Source organism: Hordeum vulgare, chromosome 2H, assembly GCF_904849725.1.
Source record: "Hordeum vulgare subsp. vulgare chromosome 2H, MorexV3_pseudomolecules_assembly, whole genome shotgun sequence".
NCBI lineage: Eukaryota > Viridiplantae > Streptophyta > Magnoliopsida > Poales > Poaceae > Hordeum > Hordeum vulgare.
Genome location: NC_058519.1, coordinates 651,940,963 through 651,963,160, shown reverse-complemented (window position 1 = coordinate 651,963,160; position 22,198 = coordinate 651,940,963). Strand labels below are relative to the sequence as shown.

The 22,198-nt window shown below is 36.9% G+C and overlaps 1 protein-coding gene and 5 non-coding genes across 6 annotated transcripts; 2 read left to right on the top strand and 4 right to left on the bottom strand.

Moving 5' to 3' along the window:
- Positions 1-1,674: 1,674 nt before the first annotated feature.
- On the bottom strand, positions 1,675-3,014 carry LOC123428421 (photosystem II protein D1-like). The gene has a single exon (XM_045112620.1). It carries the CDS (start codon positions 2,846-2,848, stop codon positions 1,787-1,789), a length of 1,062 nt encoding a protein of 353 aa, XP_044968555.1. The 5' UTR covers positions 2,849-3,014; the 3' UTR covers positions 1,675-1,786.
- A 6,211-nt stretch (positions 3,015-9,225) lies between these two features.
- Positions 9,226-9,313, bottom strand: TRNAS-GCU. The gene has a single exon. It is a non-coding gene; the product is annotated as a tRNA-Ser (tRNA).
- Positions 9,314-12,854: 3,541 nt separating this feature from the next.
- Positions 12,855-12,942, bottom strand: TRNAS-UGA. Its single transcript has one exon. It is a non-coding gene; the product is annotated as a tRNA-Ser (tRNA).
- Positions 12,943-14,284: 1,342 nt separating this feature from the next.
- Positions 14,285-14,358, bottom strand: TRNAM-CAU. Its single transcript has one exon. It is a non-coding gene; the product is annotated as a tRNA-Met (tRNA).
- Positions 14,359-16,331: 1,973 nt separating this feature from the next.
- On the top strand, positions 16,332-16,403 carry TRNAT-GGU. Its single transcript has one exon. It is a non-coding gene; the product is annotated as a tRNA-Thr (tRNA).
- Positions 16,404-17,051: 648 nt separating this feature from the next.
- TRNAY-AUA lies at positions 17,052-17,133 on the top strand. The gene has a single exon. It is a non-coding gene; the product is annotated as a tRNA-Tyr (tRNA).
- Positions 17,134-22,198: the final 5,065 nt, after the last annotated feature.

Here is a 22,198-nt window from a genome sequence, read left to right as displayed (position 1 = left end):
TGGGAAATGCCCTACCTTTGAGTGCGGTTTGAACTATTGATTTACGTAATTGGGAGTAACCAATTAGGTTTACGACGAAACCTAGAAATCGATCACTGATCCAATTTGACTACCTCTATGGGATAGACCTCAACAGAAAACTGTTGAGTAACGACAGCAAGTGATTGAGTTCAGTAGTTCCTCATAGAAAATTATTGACTCTAGAGATATGGTAATATGGAGAAGACGAAATTGTTTGAAGCACGCACAGAACCGGAAGCGCCCCTTGTTTCAAAGAGAGGAGGACGGGTTATTCACATTTAATTTGATGGCCAGAGGCAAACTGAAAGCTAAGCAGTGGTAATTAAGACCCCCGGGGGAAAATAGGGATGTCTCCTACGTTACCCATAATATGTGGAAGTATCGACGTAATTTCATAGAGTCATTCGATCTGAATGCTACATGAAGAACATAAGCCAGATGACGGAACGCAGAGACCTAGGATGTAGAAGATCATAACATGAGCGATTCGGCAGATTTGGATTCCTTTCCTATATATCCACTCATGTGGTACTTCATCATATGATTCATATAAGATCCATCTGTCTAGAGATCGTCATATACATCTAGAAAGTCGTATGCTTTGGAAGAAGCTTGTACAGTTTGGGAAGGGGTTTTTTGAGAGAAAAGAAGAATCTACTTCAACCGATATGCCCTTAGGCACGGCCATGCATAACATAGAAATCACACGTGGAAGGGGTGGGCAATTAGCTAGAGCAGCAGGTGCTGTAGCGAAACTCATTGCAAAAGAGGGTAAATCGGCCACTTTAAGATTACCATCTGGGGAGGTCCGTTTAGTATCCCAAAATTGCTTAGCAACAGTCGGACAAGTGGGTAATGTTGGGGTGAACCAAAAAAGTTTGGGTAGAGCCGGATCTAAGTGTTGGCTAGGTAAACGCCCCGTAGTAAGAGGGGTAGTTATGAACCCTGTGGACCACCCCCATGGGGGCGGTGAAGGGAAAGCTCCCATTGGTAGAAAAAAACCACAACCCCTTGGGGTTATCCTGTGCTTGGAAGAAGAACTAGGAAAAGGAAAAAATATAGCGATAGTTTTATTCTTCGTCGCCGTAAGTAAATACGTAACTAGGAATATGGAAAATTGCATTTTTGGAATTTGCAATAATGCGATGGGCGAACGACGGGAATTGAACCCGCGCATGGTGGATTCACAATCCACTGCCTTGATCCACTTGGCTACATCCGCCCCTTATCCAGCTAAAGGATTTTTTTTCTTTTTTCCGTTGATCATTATTCTATTTATTCTAACCTCCGTACTTCGATCGAGATATTGGACATAGAATGCCACTCTTTAAAAAGGAAAAAAGGAGTAATCAGCTGTGACACAAAAAAAAACGAATCCTTTTGTAGCTCATCATTTATTGGCAAAGATAGAAAAGGTCAATATGAAGGAGGAGAAAGAAACAATATTAACGTGGTCCCGGGCATCTAGCATTCTACCCACAATGGTTGGCGATACAATTGCGATTCACAATGGAAAGGAACATATACCTATTTACATAACAAATCCTATGGTAGGTCGCAAATTGGGAGAATTCGTGCCTACTCGGCATTTTACGAGTTATGAAAATGCAAGAAAGGATACTAAATCTCGCCGTTAACTGAATTCTGAATAGAAAGATTAAGAAGAAAAAAAAGATTCAAAATACCCAATATCTTGCTAGAACAAGATATTGGGTATTTTTGTCTTTTCTTTCTTCAAAAATTCTTATATGTTAGCAGAAAAACCTTATCCATTAATAGTTGGAACTTCAACAGCAGCTAAGTCTAGAGGGAAGTTGTGAGCATTACGTTCGTGCATTACTTCCATACCAAGGTTAGCACGGTTGATGATATCAACCCAAGTATTAATAACGCGGCCTTGACTATCAACTACAGATTGGTTGAAATTGAAACCATTTAGGTTGAAAGCCATAGTACTAATACCTAAAGCAGTGAACCAGATTCCTACTACAGGCCAAGCAGCCAAGAAGAAGTGTAAAGAACGAGAGTTGTTGAAACTAGCATATTGGAAGATTAATCGGCCAAAATAACCATGAGCATCCACAATATTATAAGTCTCTTCCTCTTGACCAAATTTGTAACCCTCATTAGCAGATTCATTTTTAGTAGTTTCCCTGATCAAACTAGAGGTTACCAAGGAACCATGCATAGCACTGAATAGGGAACCGCCGAATACACCAGCTACACCTAACATGTGGAATGGATGCATAAGGATGTTGTGCTCTGCCTGGAATACAATCATAAAGTTGAAAGTACCAGAGATTCCTAAAGGCATACCATCAGAAAAGCTTCCTTGACCAATAGGGTAAATCAAGAAAACAGCAGTAGCAGCTGCAACAGGAGTTGAATATGCAACAGCAATCCAAGGACGCATACCCAGACGGAAACTAAGTTCGCACTCATGACCCATATAATAAGCTACACCAAGTAAGAAGTGTAGAACAATTAGCTCATAAGGACCACCATTGTATAACCACTCATCAACAGATGCAGCTTCCCAAATTGGGTAAAAGTGCAATCCGATCGCCGCAGAAGTAGGAATAATAGCACCAGAGATAATATTGTTTCCATAAAGTAAAGAACCAGAAACAGGCTCGCGAATACCATCAATATCTACTGGAGGGGCAGCGATGAAGGCGATAATAAATACAGAAGTTGCGGTCAATAAGGTAGGGATCATCAAAACACCGAACCATCCGATGTAAAGACGATTTTCAGTGCTAGTTATCCAGTTGCAGAAGCGACCCCACAGGCTTGTACTTTCGCGTCTCTCTAAAATTGCAGTCATGGTAAGATCTTGGTTTATTCAAATTGCAAGGACTCCCAAGCACACGTATTAACTAGAATATAGATAATAGAAGGCTTGTTATTTAACAGTATAACATAGACTATATACCAATGTCAACCAAGTCAGCCCAAAGATTGGCTATCCATATAAATAAATTAACCAAACCAATAATTTTGTATTTGTAAATGAAGTGAGTAAAAGTTAAAAACTTTGATGGGTCTTTTCTATATGGGTTGCCCGGGACTCGAACCTGGAACTAGTCGGATGGAGTAGATAATTCTTCCTTGTTACAATAGAGAAAAATCCCTCCCCAAATCGTGCTTGCATTTTTCATTGCACACGACTTTCCCTATGTAGAAATAGCCAATATTCTATTCCAAAGAGGAAGTTCTACTAATTTTTTAATTAGTAAGTTGATTCACCTACTCTTTATTATAATAGAAGGAACATTTCAGAATGAAAAATATGAAAGTTTTTTCTTGATCATTTATCAACCCTTTCCTATTTATTAGTTTTGTCTAATGATTAATTAAGAGGGTTGACCAGGTCATTGATACCTATAATATCCAAATACCAAATACGCTCAGTGTGTGATCCACTGAAAGAAAAAAGAGTTGTTTTGGTGAACATCAAAGAAAAAACTTGCTCTTCTTCCGTAAAAAATTCTTCTAAAAATGCCGAACCCAATCGTTGCATAAAAGTTCGTACCGTGCTTTTATGTTTACGAGCTAAAGTTCTAGCGCATGAAAGTCGAAGTATATACTTTAGTCGATACAAAGTCCGTTTTTTCGAAGATCCACTATGATAATGAAAAAGATTTCTACATATCCGACCAAATCGATCAAGAATATCCCAATCTGATAAATCCGTCCAAATGGGTTTACTAATAGGATGCCCCGATCCAGTACAAAATTGAGCTTTTGATAAGTATCCTATGAGGAGAGTAGCGGGGACTATGGTATCGAATTTTTTCATTCGAGTATCTATGAGAAATGAATTCTCCAGCATTTGATTCCTTACCAACAAAGGACTTTTTGGTACACTTGAAAGGTATCCCATAAAATCGAAGCAAGAGTTTGCTAATTGGTTTATATGGATTCTTCGCGGCTGAGTCCAAAAAAAGAAATAATATTGCCAGAAATTGATAAGGTAGCATTTCCATTTCTTTTTCAAAAAAAACTGCCTTTTGATGCAAGAATTGCCTTTCCTTGATATCGAACATAATGTATAAGAGGATCCATAAAGAACCATAAGGTTTTCCGAGAAAAACCAGGGTACATTATCCCAAAATGTTCCATCTTCCTAGAAAAGTGGATTCGTTCCAGAAAAGTTCCAGAATATGCTAATGGTAAGCAAGAAGATTGTTTATGAAGAAACAACAAGAAAAATTCATATTCTGATACATAAGAGTTATATAGGAATTTAACTAGTCTTTTATTTTCTTTTTGAAAAAAAGAATGGATTTCATTGAAGTAATAAAACTATTCCAATTCGAATAGTAGTTGAGAAAGAATCGCAATAAATGCAAAGATGGAACATCTTGGATACGGTATTGAAGGAGTTGAACCAAGATTACCAAATGGATAGGATAGGGTATTTCTATATGTGATAGATAATCCAAATGCAAAAATTTGTCTTCTAAAAAGGGAAATATTGAATGAATAGAGCGTAAATTCTGAAACTTTGGTATTTCTTTTTCTTTCGGACAAGATAATTCCCGTAGCGAGAATGGGATTTCCACAACAATCGCAAACCCCTCAGATAGAATCTGAGAATAAAACTCAGAATAAAAAAAAACTGTAATCCAATAATCGATCTTGGTTAGGATGATTAACCGAGTTATCCAAAAATTCTGCTGATACATTCGAATAATTAAACGTTTCACAAGTAGTGAACTAAATTTCTTGTTATTCCAACTAACTATTTCCACAGGTTCAGAACCGTTTAATCCATAATCATGAGAAAATGCATAAATATACTCCTGAAAGAGAAGTGGGTAGACAAAGTATTGTTGACGAGATTTCTGTTTTTCTGAATACCCTTCGAATTTTTCCATTTGTATTTCTACTTGAATCAGAGAGAAGAAGCATTTCTCGGTTTATCGAATGATGATACATAGTGCAATATGGTCAGAACAGGGTGTTGCATTTTTAATACAAACCCTGGAAAGAAAGGGAGTCGAATCCACGGATCTTTTTCCGCTCCTTTTCTACCGAATAATTTTATGTTTGTTCTAAATTACAAAAAAGAACAGAACAAGTTTTTTATTTTTGCAGGCCAATCGCTCTTTTGACTTTGGAATACAGCCTCTTTATCAATATACTGCTTCTTTTACACATTCAATCCATAACATCCCTTATTCAATCCATAATCAAGAATAATTAGGATTTCTAAAAAAAAGAAAAAATAAAGGGTCCACTCATAGGAAAACCCAACCTTTCCCCACATCCGGCACTAATCTATTTTTAACGTCTAATTAGAGCGGGGAATCCTTCCAATTAGGAAGTTAAGCTCGTTGCTTTTTATTTTACCAGAATTGGAGCCACGCTCTATCCATTTATTCACTAGACCCAGAAAATCGTAATTTTGGATTCCATTCAAAAAAGATTGATTTTATTTAGACATGCTATTTTTTCCATTCATTACCTTTGAGGATTAGTCGTGGTCTTCTAGACTCTACCAAGAGTCTGGACGAATTTGTTGTTTCATCCAAATGTGTAAAAGATCATAGTCGCACTTAAAAGCTGAGTACTCTACCATTGAGTTAGCAACCCAGATAAAAAAAGGATCTTAGATACGATCGAAATCCAAAAATCAATGGAATTACACCGCGCGCTTCTGTCAAAACATTGAACTAGCAAGACATCAAAAGAAAGATTTTATCGACCATGAAAAACACTCAAATGGCAAAACGAACAGGTCCGGTTAAATTCCACTAAAGTGAAAAAAAGAGCGACCCTAATCACGATGGCCAAATTCTCCTTTTTTTAGCGATTTTTATTAAAAAAAATATAGTATATTGTATGAGAATACATGCAAGAGGAACACCCTTATCATTTGAGCGAAGTGTAAGCAGAAAAATTAAATATGGAGTGAGGATAAAGAGACCCATCTATCTACAAATTCTATTTGTTCAATAGACCTTTGTCAATGGAAATACAATGGTAAGAAAACAAATTAGATAGAAAAAGTAAATAAAATAGGGGCTTATGTTGGATTGGCACGATATAAATCCAAATAGGATTAAGAAAGAGGTAAATTGTGTCTAAATAATTAGACAACGAGGAATACTAATAATCTTCTCCTATCCTACTTTTTTATTCATTTAGTTCTTCAATTAACTCAAAGTTCTTTCTTTTTCTTTAAAGAATTCTGCCTTCCTTAAAATATCATAAACAGTTCTTGTCGGTTGAGCACCCTTTTCAAGAAAATAGAGAATAGCTGGAACATTTAAACAAGTTTGATTCTTTATCGGATCATAAAAACCTACTTTTCGGAGATCTCTTCCTTCTCTTCGAGATCGAACATCAATTGCAACGATTCGATAGACAGCTTATTGGGATAGATGTAGATAAACAACGCCCCCCTAGAAACGTATAGGAGGTTTTCTCCTCATACGGCTCGAGAAAATGATTCGAATTTCTGTCGATAATAATAGAAATTAGACTATGACGTCCATTAATTTCCTTACAAAAAAAACAAATTTCATTTATACTCATGACTCAAGTTGGCTAATTCTGCCTGAGAAACTTCGAAGGCAAAATCCTTCAAAAAAATTTGAGTCGTCTTTAAACTCTTTTCTTTGTCTCATTTCGAACGAATTGACTTTTATTCCTTATTCTGATCCAACTCTGTTGTTGAGACAATTGAAAATTGTGTTTACTTGTTCTGGAATCCTTTATCTTTGATTTGTGAAATCCTTGGGTTTAGACATTACTTCGGGAATTCCTATTTTTTTCATTCAAAAGAGTAGCAACATACCCTTTTTTCTTATTTCCTTCGATAAAGCATTTATCTCTTCTATAGAAATCTAATAAGGGGGGTTGATTCTGATATACTTTTATTGGACTTTCTTCTTATTTTAACCTTTCGATTTATTTCTATATTAAGGATGGACTGACAAAGTTGGCCTAATTTATTAGTTTTCACTAACCCTAGATTCTTTCCCTTGATAAAAAATAAACTCTGTCCTCTCGAGCTCCATCGTGTACTATGTTACTTAAACCCTGCGCAAATTTGGTTCGGAACGAATAGAACAGGCTATGTCGAGCCAAGAGCATTTTCATTACTATGGAAAATGATGGATAGCAAAATCCACAATCGATCATCTCCTTCAAGTCGCACGTTGCTTTCTACCACATCGTTTTAAACGAAGTTTTACCATAACAAACATTCCTCTTTTCATTGCAAAGTGGTATAGAAAATTGATCCAATATGGATGGAATCATGAATAGTCATTGGTTTTGTTTTTTGTATACTAATTAAAATTAAAACTTGCTATCTATGGAGCAATATGGATAAAAGAAAGTAAGTATTTATCCGGGAAGCCTCCGCCAAGATCCAATTTATTTAAACCCATATTCGAATTCTATCATATGAATGAAACATAGAAAAAGACGACTAAACAAGTTTGCTTAAAACTTATTTATTATTAAATTTCCACCCTCAACGGATGGCTCGAGATGATCAATCTTGAAGTGAGAAGAGAAGGATTGACTCTTCCTCAATAAATAAACTATCAACCTCCAAAAAAGTTTAATTCATTTAATTACTAGAATTAGAATTCTATTAATAATATATTTTTTTCGTACCAAAAACAATTAACTATAATAACTAAATAAACTATTCCAATGAATAGATTGAAAGTTTTTGGTAGTTAATTGTTTTTGGTACTTCTTCGACTTGAAGACCAAAAGGAAGAAAAAAATATGATTAAGTGATTATTAAGTGATCATAGTAGAGGCATATCCTGAATGTGCTTGCTAGATCCCATTTTTTTCATGAAAATAAAGGTAGTCAATTTGACTGGACTTAAGACTTTATTATGTTTTCTAAGAAAACATAAGATATCATTATTCTCTTTAATAAACTTTTGTCTCATACGGAGTACTATATGATTTCACCGTTTGTTTCATCAGAAACAATCTGGGATGGAAGGATTCGAACCTCCGAGTAACGGGACCAAAACCCACTGCCTTACCACTTGGCCACGCCCCATTTCGGGTTTTATGCGACACTAATAAACACTATTATGTTTATTTGTTATTCGTCAATACCATTTCAATTACATAAATAAAGAAGAGATATTCTCTTGCTAGTATTCTAGACATGCGGATAATATAGAATCAAAAAAATGCATTGATCATTACATGGAATTCTATTAAGATATTATATGAAAGTCGAATTTATTCCACTCTCATTTGAGAGTGCGAATACAAGGAGGTATTTTGTGTTTGGGAAAGTCCGAAGAAAAAAAGATTTTGAATCTGCCTTTTCCTTCTTTCCCTTAAAAAAATAACTCAATCAAAATCCAATTATTTACTCTACAAGAATGAAATGCTTGTTATACCTAATATACTTAGTTTAACCTGTATCTGTTTTAATTCTGTTCTTTATCCTACTAGTTTTTTCTTTGCCAAATTGCCCGAAGCTTATGCTATTTTCAATCCAATCATGGATATTATGCATGTTATACCTCTATTCTTTTTTCTATTAGCCTTTGTTTGGCAAGCTGCTGTAAGTTTTCGATGAAATCTTTAGTACTCTGTATGCCAAATTGAATGATGTGTTCATTCCAAAAAAAAAATGGGTAAAAGCCGAGAAGTTTTATATTTTTATATTATGAACCCTCAATTCTAAAATTGAAATTATTCTACATTGAATGGGTAGCTACAGCAATAAATTTGGATCAGCCTTTCTACTCCCCTGCACCTAGGTAGAGGAGGTACCTTTAGGTACCTACACAATACCTATTCAATACCACCTAACCCTATTTTTGCTATTGATAAGAGTTCTTATTATAAATGAATTCTTGCAATTTTTTTCCAGAATTCATTTTTGCATTTTTAGGTATAAAAAAAAACCATCCTAGTGGATCCGTGTGGTAAGGTAAAACTGGTAATCTATTCCTTAAAAAAAATCTTGGAGATTATGTAATGCTTACTCTCAATTTTTTTGTTTATACAGTAGTGATATTCTTTGTTTCACTCTTTATCTTTGGATTCTTATCTAATGATCCAGGACGGAATCCTGGACGCGAGGAGTAAAAATTCAAAAAAAATTTCTTACAAATTGGATTTGTTTCGTACATTTATCTATGAGAAAATCCAGGGGTCAGAATTCGTTCCAGTTTGAAAGTCCCAAATGATCCAAGGGAGCGGAAAGAGAGGGATTTGAACCCTCGGTACAAAAAAAATGTACAACGGATTAGCAATCCGCCGCTTTAGTCCACTCAGCCATCTCTCCACGTTCCAAAGCGAAAGGTTTCCGTGATATGATATAGGCAAGAAATAAGAAATAACGGTTGCAAAAAACCCCTTTTTTCTTTCAAAAGTCTATAAAAATTATATTGCCAATTCCATTTTAGTTATATTATTTTTTCTTAATGTTAATAAAAAAAAGAAGAAAATTCTTGTTTTTTCTTTGTAAAAATCGATATTGACCGATAGACAATCAAATAGATTTTCTCTTTAGCGGGCATTTCCATATAGGACTTGTTATAATTATAATAAAACAAGCTATATATAAAAAAACGCTTTTTTGTCGATTATTTATCAAGAAAGCAAAAAGGGTTCTTATCAAATCCACCATAAAATTGGAAAGAAGCATAAAGTAAGTAGACCTGACTCCTTGAATGATGCCTCTATCCGCTATTCTGATATATAAATTCGACGTAGATGAAATTGTATAAGCGAATTTTTCGTATTTCCTTAGACTTAGACCGCGCAAGACAAGAATTTTTCGCTATTTACGATTTCATATTCTTGTTACTAGATGTTCTATAGGAATAAGAAGAAATCGCAACTCCTTTGCGCTACACATAAAAATTGATTTCGAAGGTCTTTTTTTTCAGAATCCTCCATTTTAGTTCTTCCCCCCATGCAATAGAGAGGGAATGGGAAAAAAGGGGTTACTTTTATTTTCATTTTTCCCTTAAAAGATAGACTTTGAAGTAGGAGTCTTGGAATAATGCTGAATTCAAAGGTTTATTTCTATAAGTATAAGATAAGAAAAACAAATCGAATCAAATTCATGGATTTACAACGACCTCGGTTGTGACTCCATAGATAAAAATGGAAAATTTCTCTCTTCGAGACCATTGAAAAAGGGCATTGAACGAGAAAGAAATCGTCCACAGATATAAAACTATCATATGCCTTGGAAAGTGATATGAGGTGCTCGGAAATGGTTGAAGTAATTGAATAGGAGGATCACTATGACTATAGCCCTTGGTAGAGTTCCTAAAGAAGAAAATGATCTATTTGATACTATGGATGACTGGTTACGAAGGGACTGTTTCGTTTTTGTAGGATGGTCTGGCCTATTGCTCTTTCCTTGTGCTTATTTTGCTTTAGGGGGTTGGTTTACACGGACAACTTTTGTAACTTCTTGGTATACCCATGGATTGGCAAGTTCCTATTTGGAAGGTTGTAATTTCTCAACCGCAGCAGTTTCTACCCCTGCCAATAGTTTAGCACACTCTTTGTTGCTACTATGGGGGCCAGAAGCACAAGGAGATTTTACTCGTTGGTGTCAATTAGGCGGTCTATGGACTTTTGTAGCTCTCCACGGGGCTTTTGCACTAATAGGTTTCATGTTACGCCAATTTGAACTTGCTCGGTCTGTTCAATTGCGGCCTTATAATGCAATCTCATTCTCTGGTCCAATTGTTGTTTTTGTTTCGGTATTCCTTATTTATCCACTGGGGCAATCTGGTTGGTTCTTTGCGCCGAGTTTTGGCGTAGCAGCGATATTTCGATTCATCCTTTTCTTCCAAGGATTTCATAATTGGACGTTGAACCCATTTCATATGATGGGAGTTGCCGGAGTATTAGGCGCGGCTCTGCTATGCGCTATTCATGGAGCAACCATAGAAAACACTCTATTTGAGGACGGTGATGGTGCAAATACCTTTCGTGCTTTTAACCGAACTCAAGCTGAAGAAACTTATTCAATGGTCACTGCTAACCGCTTTTGGTCCCAAATCTTTGGTGTTGCTTTTTCCAATAAACGTTGGTTACATTTCTTTATGCTATTTGTACCCGTCACCGGTTTATGGATGAGTGCTATTGGCGTAGTTGGCTTGGCTCTGAACTTACGTGCCTATGACTTTGTTTCCCAAGAAATCCGTGCAGCGGAAGATCCTGAATTCAAGACTTTCTACACCAAAAATATTCTTTTAAACGAGGGTATTCGTGCGTGGATGGCAGCTTAGGATCAGCCTCATGAAAATCTTATATTCCCTGAGGAGGTTCTACCACGTTGAAACGCTCTTTAATGGAACTTTCGTTTTAGCTGGTCGTGACCAAGAAACCACCGGCTTTGCTTGGTGGGCTGGGAATGCCAGACTTATCAATTTGTCTGGTAAACTACTTGGAGCTCAAGTAGCCCATGCTGGATTAATCGTATTCTGGGCCAGAGCAATGAACCTATTTGAAGTGGCCCATTTGGTACCAGAAAAGCCCATGTATGAACAAGGGTTGATTTTACTTCCACACTTAGCTACTCTAGGTTGGGGAGTAGGGCCAGGGGGGAAGTTCTAGATACATTTCCATACTTTGTATCTGGCGTACTTCACCTAATTTCCTCCGCAGTCTTAGGCTTCGGTGGCATTTATCACGCGCTTCTGGGACCCGAGACTCTTGAAGAATCTTTTCCATTCTTTGGTTATGTCTGGAAAGATAGAAATAAAATGACTACAATTTTGGGTATTCACTTAATTTTGTTAGGTCTAGGTGCTTTTCTTATAGTACTCAAGGCTCTTTATTTTGGCGGTGTATATGATACCTGGGCCCCTGGGGGGGAGATGTAAGAAAAATTACCAATTTGACCCTTAGTCCCAGTGTTATATTTGGTTATTTACTAAAATCTCCTTTTGGGGGAGAAGGGTGGATTGTTAGTGTAGATGATTTAGAAGATATAATTGGTGGACATGTATGGTTGGGTTTTATTTGTGTATTTGGGGGAATTTGGCATATTTTAACCAAACCCTTCGCATGGGCTCGCCGTGCATTTGTATGGTCTGGAGAAGCTTACTTGTCTTATAGTTTAGCTGCTTTATCTGTCTTTGGTTTTATCGCTTGTTGTTTTGTATGGTTCAATAATAGAGCTTATCCGAGTGAGTTTTATGGACCCACCGGGCCAGAAGCTTCTCAAGCTCAAGCATTTACTTTTCTAGTTAGAGACCAGCGTCTTGGAGCTAATGTGGGATCCGCTCAAGGACCCACAGGTTTAGGGAAATATCTAATGCGTTCCCTAACTGGGGAGGTTATCTTTGGAGGGGAAACTATCCGTTTTTGGGACCTTCGTGCTCCATGGTTAGAACCTCTAAGGGGCCCCAACGGTTTGGACTTGAGTAGGTTGAAAAAAGACATACAACCTTGGCAAGAACGGCGCTCAGCAGAATATATGACCCACGCTCCTTTAGGCTCTTTAAATTCCATGGGTGGCGTAGCGACCGAGATCAATGCAGTTAATTATGTCTCTCCTAGAAGTTGGTTATCAACTTCTCATTTTGTTCTAGGATTCTTCTTTTTTGTGGGCCATTTATGGCATGCAGGAAGAGCCCGAGCTGCTGCAGCAGGTTTTGAAAAGGGAATCGATCGTGATTTGGAACCTGTTCTTTACATGAACCCTCTTAACTAAGATTTTCTTATTTATACCTGTTCTACTTTTTTTCTGTTCTGGCTCGGTTATTCTATCTAGCCGAGCCATTCATTCCTTTTTATGAAAGAAATATAAGAGATAGAATAAAAAATGAAAGAAACAAACGTATTCAATAAGCAAAAGGAGAGAGAGGGATTCGAACCCTCGATAGTTCCTAGAACTATACCGGTTTTCAAGACCGGAGCTATCAACCACTCAGCAATCTCTCCACCGCCTAATCCTTATTTTACTCCTACAAATAGAACATAGCCATATAAAAAATAAAAATATTTATTAACCTCTAGAAAGATATCAGATACAAGTTCCTTTTCGATATATCTCTCTATACTGTATACACGGATACAGGATCCGCTATACCCGCTTGTGAAATAAAGACTAAATAACCTCCTCTCACCCCCATATCCAAATAAAAAAGAGGTTAAGTAATAAATTTTAATTAAAGAGAAGAATCAATGGATTCATGATTAAACCCCTCCTACTTCTTGTATTTTTTTACAATTTTGGTTAAGTGAGGGATCAAATATGTAGTCAACTTTATTTGATGGTAGCTTGGAGGATTAGAAATATGACTATTGCTTTCCAATTAGTTGTTTTTGCATTAATTGCGACTTCCTCAGTCTTAGTAATTAGTGTACCCCTTGTATTTGCTTCTCCTGATGGTTGGTCAAATAATAAAAATGTTGTATTTTCCGGTACATCATTATGGATTGGACTAGTCTTTCTCGTAGCTATTCTGAATTCTCTCATTTCTTAAATTAAATTTGGTTAATATTTAGTAACCCCATAAAAAAGAAATAATAAAGGCCATTTAAAAAATTAGAATAGTGAGACGTATTAAAACGCAATTTGCGTTCCGAATTGCTAGCTCTTCTCTTTCAGTATTATGAAATTCCCATTATAATATTCATTGACAGATAATAAAAAAAGGAAAACTCTAATATCTAATATAATAGAATAGAAAATGAAATGAAACGGTCGACCCAGATATAGACGGTCGACCCAAGCGGATATACGCTATAAAATATATACCGTAGCGAGCGTAGTTCAATGGTAAAACATCTCCTTGCCAAGGAGAAGATACGGGTTCGATTCCCGCCGCTCGCCCGCTTAATTTATCAAAGTACTATGATAAAAAGTTTAGTCTAGTTAATTGTTTAACTATTTATATTAAATTAAGTATTAATTAAGTATTAGTCTAGTGCCGTATCCCTTACTATTTTACCCTTCCTTTGCATCCCCCTCAAAAAAAGAGGGCGCTCCGGAGGCAGAAATAGAACTAGCCAACAGAGCCCCAAAATTGGGTATTAACTGAGACAAACAACGGGCAAACTATTTTTAAAAGGAAGGGAGAGGTAGACTGTCCCTTTCATTTCATTTTTATTTTCTGCAAGGTAGGGAGAAGCCTTGCGCCTTCTTTTTGTGAAGGCAAGTGGCTTCGCAAATTGCTCAATTTTGCCCTCTAGGGCCCGGAACTAATGAATAAAAAAGGGTTGGATACGCCCCTCTACCATATCTAGAGAAATAGAATACTCCTTTTATAGAGACTGCTAAGTGCGGAGACGGGAATCGAACCCGTGACCTCAAGGTTATGAGCCTCGTGAGCTACCAAACTGCTCTACTCCGCTCTGTAGTACCAGAAACTGGTGGACAAAAAAGGCTTGAATACAAGCCTTTAACATGTCTAGACAAATAGAATACTCCTTTTATACAGAATGGAGCGGGTAGCGGGAATCGAACCCGCATCGTTAGCTTGGAAGGCTAGGGGTTATAGTCGACGTTGGTTGATTATTTTTAACGTCTCTAATTCAAAACCGAACATGAAATTTTGATTTCATTCGGCTCCTTTATGGATATTCTCACCACTTAACATCTATATCAGCTTTTCTATTTGAATGGAACCAAAGCTCTCTGCTTTCTAGATGATCCTTATAGAGTAGGAGATAGAAATTCTATCTAAATCCATCTAATCTACTTACTTCGTTCCCTAATTTCATTCAAGAGATCCTGAGGAAAAGAATTGGGTTTCCACCGAGCTGAAACAATATGCGGATGGTTCTAGTAAACCAAAACTATCGTTTTTAGCTATTTGGCTTCCTTATCCTTTAACAAAACAAGATTTAGTTACGATTGGAAATCAACTTTTTTGTATCTTCATCCATAGATCCTTTACTCATATTTTCAAAATTGGAATACTTAAATCCAATGCAAAATTATGCTTCGCGACTCTGTACTCATATCATAATCCAATTTTTATTTTGGATGCAATTTAAATTAGTTTTTGGGTACAAATCGCCAGAATGTATATTCTTCCTCAATATGCTATTGAGAGGAAAAGGATTTAATCCTTTATAAGAACTAAAGTTTTCATCGGAATATTAAAAAAAACTTAAGGATGCCTTAAGTATATCATTTCAAATTCAGTTATTAATAGAACGAATCACACTTTTACCACTAAACTATACCCGCTACATTGTATATTATGGTATACATGGTACCCTTTGTCAAGGATAGCCATTTGACAAGGAGACTAATTCCCCCTTATTGAATCAAATGGAGAAGGTTCATGACACTGAGCCATTGGTACTTCTACTTCGATCGCGCGCCTTTACTTTAGGATTTAGATAGCCCCTCTCCCTCTCGTCTGTAAAATAAATCTCTTCTTACCCTGCTAATAGCGCCTGAACCAAATGTATTTATTTTGATTAGGATCCTATCCTATTCTACGGTTACGACTACAATAATCATTATTTACTTTGCGAGGACGTAAGTGTGCCAGACTGCTAAATTGTTTTATTATTCCTACAATATAAACTAGGGGTTATAGGGGGTAACACTGTCCCTATAAATTCCTTTTTTTCCTTTTCTTTTTTGTCCAGAATTGAACAAAAAAGAAATTATAGAAGATGTTTTCTTCCCCCATTAAGTCCGAGCCATAGAGTAAGAGTGAGATGAGTTTTCCAAATTCATCATAGACTTTCCCTATGGCTTGATAGAAGTAAGAAGCAAAGAGTTGTAACTTAAAGAGTCGTAACTTAAAGAAAAAAACGGACAGGGCTGACAGATTTACCTGATGTAAAGAAGATCCTAAAAGTCTATGATTAGTCGACTCTCTCCATTTAACACTTTCCTCTCTATCCTTTTTTCCACTGACTCAATGCTAGTTTATTAGATTCTTGTTTAAAAGAATCAAAAAAGTTCAATAGAACTAAGAACACATAAAAAATAGCATAGAGGATCAAGGCCATTACCAAAAGTTCCTCCCAAGGATCCTATCCTATTGGGTATCTGTTCCCTGCCTTTTCCCGCTAGGATTGGAAATCTTATATTTTCCATATCCATATACCATTGAATCCTTGGGGTTCCAGAATCCGCCTATTTTACTAGCCTTCGGAAACGGAAAACCATGAACCAAGAAGAGTTGGGTATGTTTTTTTTTCTTAATTTTATTTTGAGCTCTCAAGATATCAATACATATACAATCTATACATAATGTCTCTCTCTATATCTCTATATATTATATATATATATATAATATGTACATTATGCAGTAGACCCATAATGGGAAATCAAAGTGGCAAATTTTTGAATTAAATAAAAAGCCCTTTTAACTCAGTGGTAGAGTAATGCCATGGTAAGGCATAAGTCATCGGTTCAAATCCGATAAAGGGCTTTTTAAATTAGTGGTAGAGTAATCTCGTGCTAAGACGTAAGTCATTGGTTCGAATCTGATAGAGTACTTTTCTACTAAATTGATTCGCTTTTTTCTTTGTTTTTGAAGCTTTCTCTTTAGAGAATTTTATGACTTAGTGCGGGATGAATGCATTTTTGGTCTGAACACTAAATGAAGCACGGAATGGAAATAAAAAAAATTGGACTCTTTTTCATCTTATCTTAGATCAATAAAATAACTACCTGTACTGAACTAATCTAGAATCCCTTTTAGTAATCCATTCTTATTCTATACATTTAAAATGAATTTCCCTAAAAGGTAGAGGATGATCCATGAATTAATCTAACCATCAACTAAAAAAATCCTAGATGAAAACATAGCAGAAAAGTTAGAAAAACTCTTTGCTTTGGATCTAGTTATACTTTTCGAGTATATTGACAATTCAAAAAAACTGCTCATACTATGATTATAGTATAATCACGAGCGGTTGTATATGGCCCTATCGTCTAGTGATGCCCCTATGGTCTAGTGGTTCAGGACATCTCTCTTTCAAGGAGGCAGCGGGGATTCGACTTCCCCTGGGGGTAGGGAGTATTATGAAAGGAGGTTAATCATAGATTAGCAAAAACCCTAGAATAAATTCTTCCTGGGTCGATGCCCGAGTGGTTAATGGGGACGGACTATAAATTCGTTGACAATGTCTACGCTGGTTCAAATCCAGCTCGGCCCAAAAATCTAGGGCTTCGTGAATATGAACTAAATCCTTTTGTTTTTCTCCCATAAAATAAAATGTCTGGTCTATAGAAATAAAAGAGAAATAAAAAACGGGATTTTTTTTCTAATCCATATCTCTCTCATTCCTTTCTTACAAACAAAAGAGTTTTTCTTGTTGAAGGGTGGATTATTATCCATTTTTAGTGATAAAAAATCACGACATACTAGTTATGTCACTCTCACTATACCCACGTATAATATAATATGTGGGTATGTAGTATATGATTCGTCTATTTCTTAGAGTACGACAGATGAATCGAATCTTCTTATGGTTCTATTTAAGAATGGGTATGCCATACACCCCGCGGGGATTGTAGTTCAATTGGTCAGAGCACTGCCCTGTCAAGGCGGAAGCTGCGGGTTCGAGCCCCGTCAGTCCCGAACTAGGGTTCAATGAATGGAGAAATTCATATTTCCTTTTTCCATGAAAAAAGGGGCAGGGAGCAAGATCAAATACCCATAGGGCACCCTTACTTCACTTTTTTATTTTGCATCTCTCATTAAAGAGGGAGGGAAGGAGTATAGGAATTTTTTCACTACTCCCGATCGATAAAGATAAAGAAAGACACACATACGATATGTGGATTAGTAGAATTTTCGGATATTACTCTATCTTTCTTTATGATGATACCATCCTCATCTTAATTTCCTATTCCACTGTTATGAAATAGAGTACCGGTATTTTACCGGAATCCATACATAAATTTTATTCCCTTTTTATTTCAGACCTCTTTTCCCCATCTCACTTCTACTGCTTATTTGGATGTCTATGTGACCCATAGAAAGTTGCTCATATAATACATACATAATTGTATGTATAACTATAAAAAAAGGAAGAGAAATTGTATAAGATTAAGAAAGCTCGTGGGTTAGAGATATAGAAAAGAAAAAGTAGAAAAAAAAGGATTAAAAAAGAGGGAATTCCTAATCCAATCAAAAAACCCATTTTGGTCTTAGTATGGATATAGGATCTTCCTATGTTATACTATATAACTCTCATCCATGAATTGATTTGATAGATCCGATATTCATAATATTGAATTGATTCAGTATTATCAGAATGCGAGCCCTACCATTGAATTTACAAGATACCCCTTTTTCCTCTCCATGGGATTACATCTCGAGTTATTGTGAAAATAAAAAATAAAGAGGTTATGGAAGTCAATATTCTCGCATTTATTGTTACTGCACTGTTCATTCTAATTCCTACTTCTTTTTTACTTATTATTTATGTAAAAACAGTCAGCCAAAATAATTAAGTGGAATTCCAATTAATCATTGAAGAAATGAAAAAGGGATTAAATAAAAAAAATCCAAGTCTTAAATGAAAGGATCTGGTTGGAATCTTAAAGTGTGGTAGAAAGAACTACATATAGTTTTTTCTACGACACTTTAGAGTCTTTCTATTATATTATCTTTGAATCTACATAGAATAGATTAGTATATTGAAATAGTTAAGTAGTCTAATTCAATTTCTTTTTTCATTGCATCCACTTAATTTCAATCAGGTCAAAATACAAAAATCGAAGACAATTCTTGACCAAAGAATCCATGGAAGGAAAGAAAAATAATATAAGAATAGACTATAGTAAAAAGTAAAAGGAAAAAACCAGCGAATCTTTCATGCTTAAATATCCTGCGAGATGCTTCAAAAGAGAATAAAAATTATTCTAAGAATAAAGAAAGAGTATAAAACAAATGGAAAATGTGTGATATGCCGTGAATAGTTCCGTGGAAGAAAGTCTAATTTTCTTATGTATAGAACTTTTTTTAACCATTAGTCATTTCTAGTAGAAATTCTTAATTGGTATAATGGCTCTTTCTTACAATACAAGAGTTTCTTACAGGAGTGAAACAAAACTAAAGAAAAAGATTAAAGAATAACGTACAGGAGAGCCCGTCATTAGGCTGTGTAGGCGTACGTTTCAGAAATGGCGCCTACAGCGCCCAGCAGCGGGCCGCAGCCCATTACAAAAATTCTCTACCGTTTGCTTTCTCTTGGTCCGTTTTTTTTCCCGCTGAGCTGCACTATTGGTTTAGGAAATAGAGAAACTCCGGATTTTTACAATTTTGAAAATGTTGTGTAAATAAAAAAAATCATAGATTTATTAAGAAAATGCAAAATAGGGTTCACCAAATTTGAAAAAAAAATCACAGATCTGAAAAAGTTTATACATTTTTAGAAAAGTTTATTGGATTTTAAAAAAAGTTCAGTGATTTTTAAAAAAGTTCACTGAATTTAAAATATTCGTAATGGATTTTCAGAAAAGTTAGTAGAATTTTTAAAAATATTCAACCAATTTAAAGAAAATTCATAGGAATTTAGAAAATTTTATCTGATTTGAAAAGAAAATTACGGATTTTAATCGATAATTTATTGTTTTCTAAAGAAATCATCAATTTTCAAAAAAGTTTCATTAACTTTCAAAAAATGTTCATCACTTTTGTAAAACAATCACCAATTTTGTAAACGCAAGTTCATATAATTTAGGGAAAAAATAAAAACAAAAAAAATCATACGCGAAAGAAAATAATAACGAAAAGATAGGAAAAAAAGATATAAAAAGAGAAAAAAATGAAAATTGGAACGTGAGTTGAATGCAGCCTGTTGGTTAGGGGGTGTTTGGTTCCCTGCACTGCATGTGGCTCGCATCCACCATACAAAAATTAGATGTTTGATACACTGCATGGTCTTTTGAGCCTGGCCCGCTGGATGCAAAAGTAGGCCTCACAACGAGGCTGAGGGAAACGTAAGTTTTCTGCGTAGCTCGGGTGCAGGTCGTTGCCTCGCACTTTCCTTCATTTTCCCAACTTTTCCCATAGCCGCCGCCGTCCTTGTTCCTCCTCCATCGAGCTCCGCCGCCGCCGTCCTCCACCGAGCTCCGTCGCCACCGTCCTCCACGGAGCTTCGCCGCCGCCGTTCTCCACCGAGCTCCGCCGCCGCCGTCCTCCACCGAGCTCCGTCGCCGTCCTCCACCGAGCTCCGCCGCCGTCGTCCTCCACCGAGCGTCGTCGCCCTCGCCAAGCCGCCGCACGCCAGATCCTGCCGCCTTGCGCTGTCACAGGCCAGATCCCGTCATCTGGAGTCGCCGCCGCGCCATCTCCAAGCGTCGCATTCCTCGGTCGTCCTCCTTAAACGCCGGTGGCACCCTTGTCCAAGTGCGGCCGCCGTCCTCGTCCAGCACCATCTACACCATCTGGAGGTCACCTCATACATCCATATCATGCAAAGTTTGCCAAACACTATCTCGGTTCATCGTTGCATCAGTCCAGCCAGGCCACACTTACCCAGCATCCTCCATGCAATGCAGCCTAAAACTACACATGGAACCAAACACGCCCTTAGTGCACCGAACGAACTATGCCATCGGCAATAAGGTTGCTGGTTCGGATCTGAGTGCACGTATCTTTTTTTTGGTTTAGAAGCTACAATGGTCTTAGCCCAGCTGACCCTGCTGTAGGGCTAAGGCATTGATTGGATTGTCGTTTTCAACCCTGTTACACCTGTAAAATATAGACATCATGATCCGTTGTTTTTATTTTCTACTGAAAATCGTACATAACCAGTAATATACAGTTATAAAACAAATATGGATGTATTAGAATACACGGATTCCAAACGGCCCTAAATAGTAAATGTCACACGAAAGCGATCGGGGGTGGACCCGCCCCTTAGGTGTTTGTTATTTCTTTTTTCTGTTCCTTTTTTCTTTTCTGTATTCTTTTCCTTTCTTTATTCTAGCTTTTTTTGTTTTTAAATTCTTTTCTATTATCAACAAAAATTCAGAATTTTTAAAAATTCCAGATTTTCTATTATATTTAATTTTTTAGAATCCTGTTTTGGAAATTTTGTTAAAGATTAGAATTTTAAAAAACCACGTATGTTAAAAAATGTTTGCAATTTTCAAAAGTGTTTGTATTTTTTAATTTTCTTCACAAACTAAAAACTGTTTGGTTTTAAAAATATGTTCCTCTTCTCAAAATTTGTTCTAAAATTCAATAATTATCCATGTTTTAAAATTTGTTCACAAATTCAAAACATGTTCGCATTTTAAAATTTTGTTCGTGAACTAGAAAATGCTCACCAATATTAAGAAAAGTTTCCATTTTCGAAAATTGTTCACAAAATTTAAAAACTGTTCCAGTTTTCAAAAATTGATTGCAAATTTAGAAAACTTTCATGTTTTCCAGTTTTGTTTGCATATTCAAATAAATCTTAAAAATTTAGAAAATGTGCCTAGTTCCACAAAATTCGGTTTTGTTTGAAAATTTGAGTTTCGCATGGGGTCCCATATTTTATTGGCACGGCCTTGGTCCAAGGAGACCAACGTTGCTAGTTGGCGTGCTCGGATGAGCTTAGAAATCTACAGCCGCAACTTGTAAATCCGGGATACTTATCGATCACGTCTTAAATAATGCATTCTACAATCGGACATCTTAAATTAAAAATCTTAAATTCATATTATTACATGCAACGTAAACCTAATACAAACGGAGCTCGTGCGACTCCGTCGTGCCCATGTCCAGTGGTCGGCTGCGCTCCTCGTAGTGTTGTTCCAATCGCCGACGAGGTAGAGTAGGACATGGAATACTAGCCGGCTCACGAGAGTCAAGCTCCCATCGTCTCCCATGCCCTACTCTTCCTCGTCGAAGCCCGTGACCCGAACTGTGCCGTTGGACGTGAGGTCTATGACGGATCCTTTTTGGGAGGAGATGATATCGACCACGTCGTGGTTGTGATGCCCACATCCTTGCATTATACGGGGCGTCGGAGAGTGTGACTCTGCCTCTCCAATGTCCACCGTTGCGAGGGCATCCGTCGCCTCCCGCGCCCGTTGCCTCGCACGGTGGGCACGCCGCGCCATGTTAGCGTTCGAGGATGCTCAAGGTCCGTCCTTGATGCGCTAACGCGCGCGCGGGGGGGGAGGGGGGAGAGGGGTGTTGCACGTTCGCCACGTCGTTCGGACGGTGGACCGACCGCACCGCCTCCGGCGAGGCAGCGTCGCCGGATCCAGGCACCG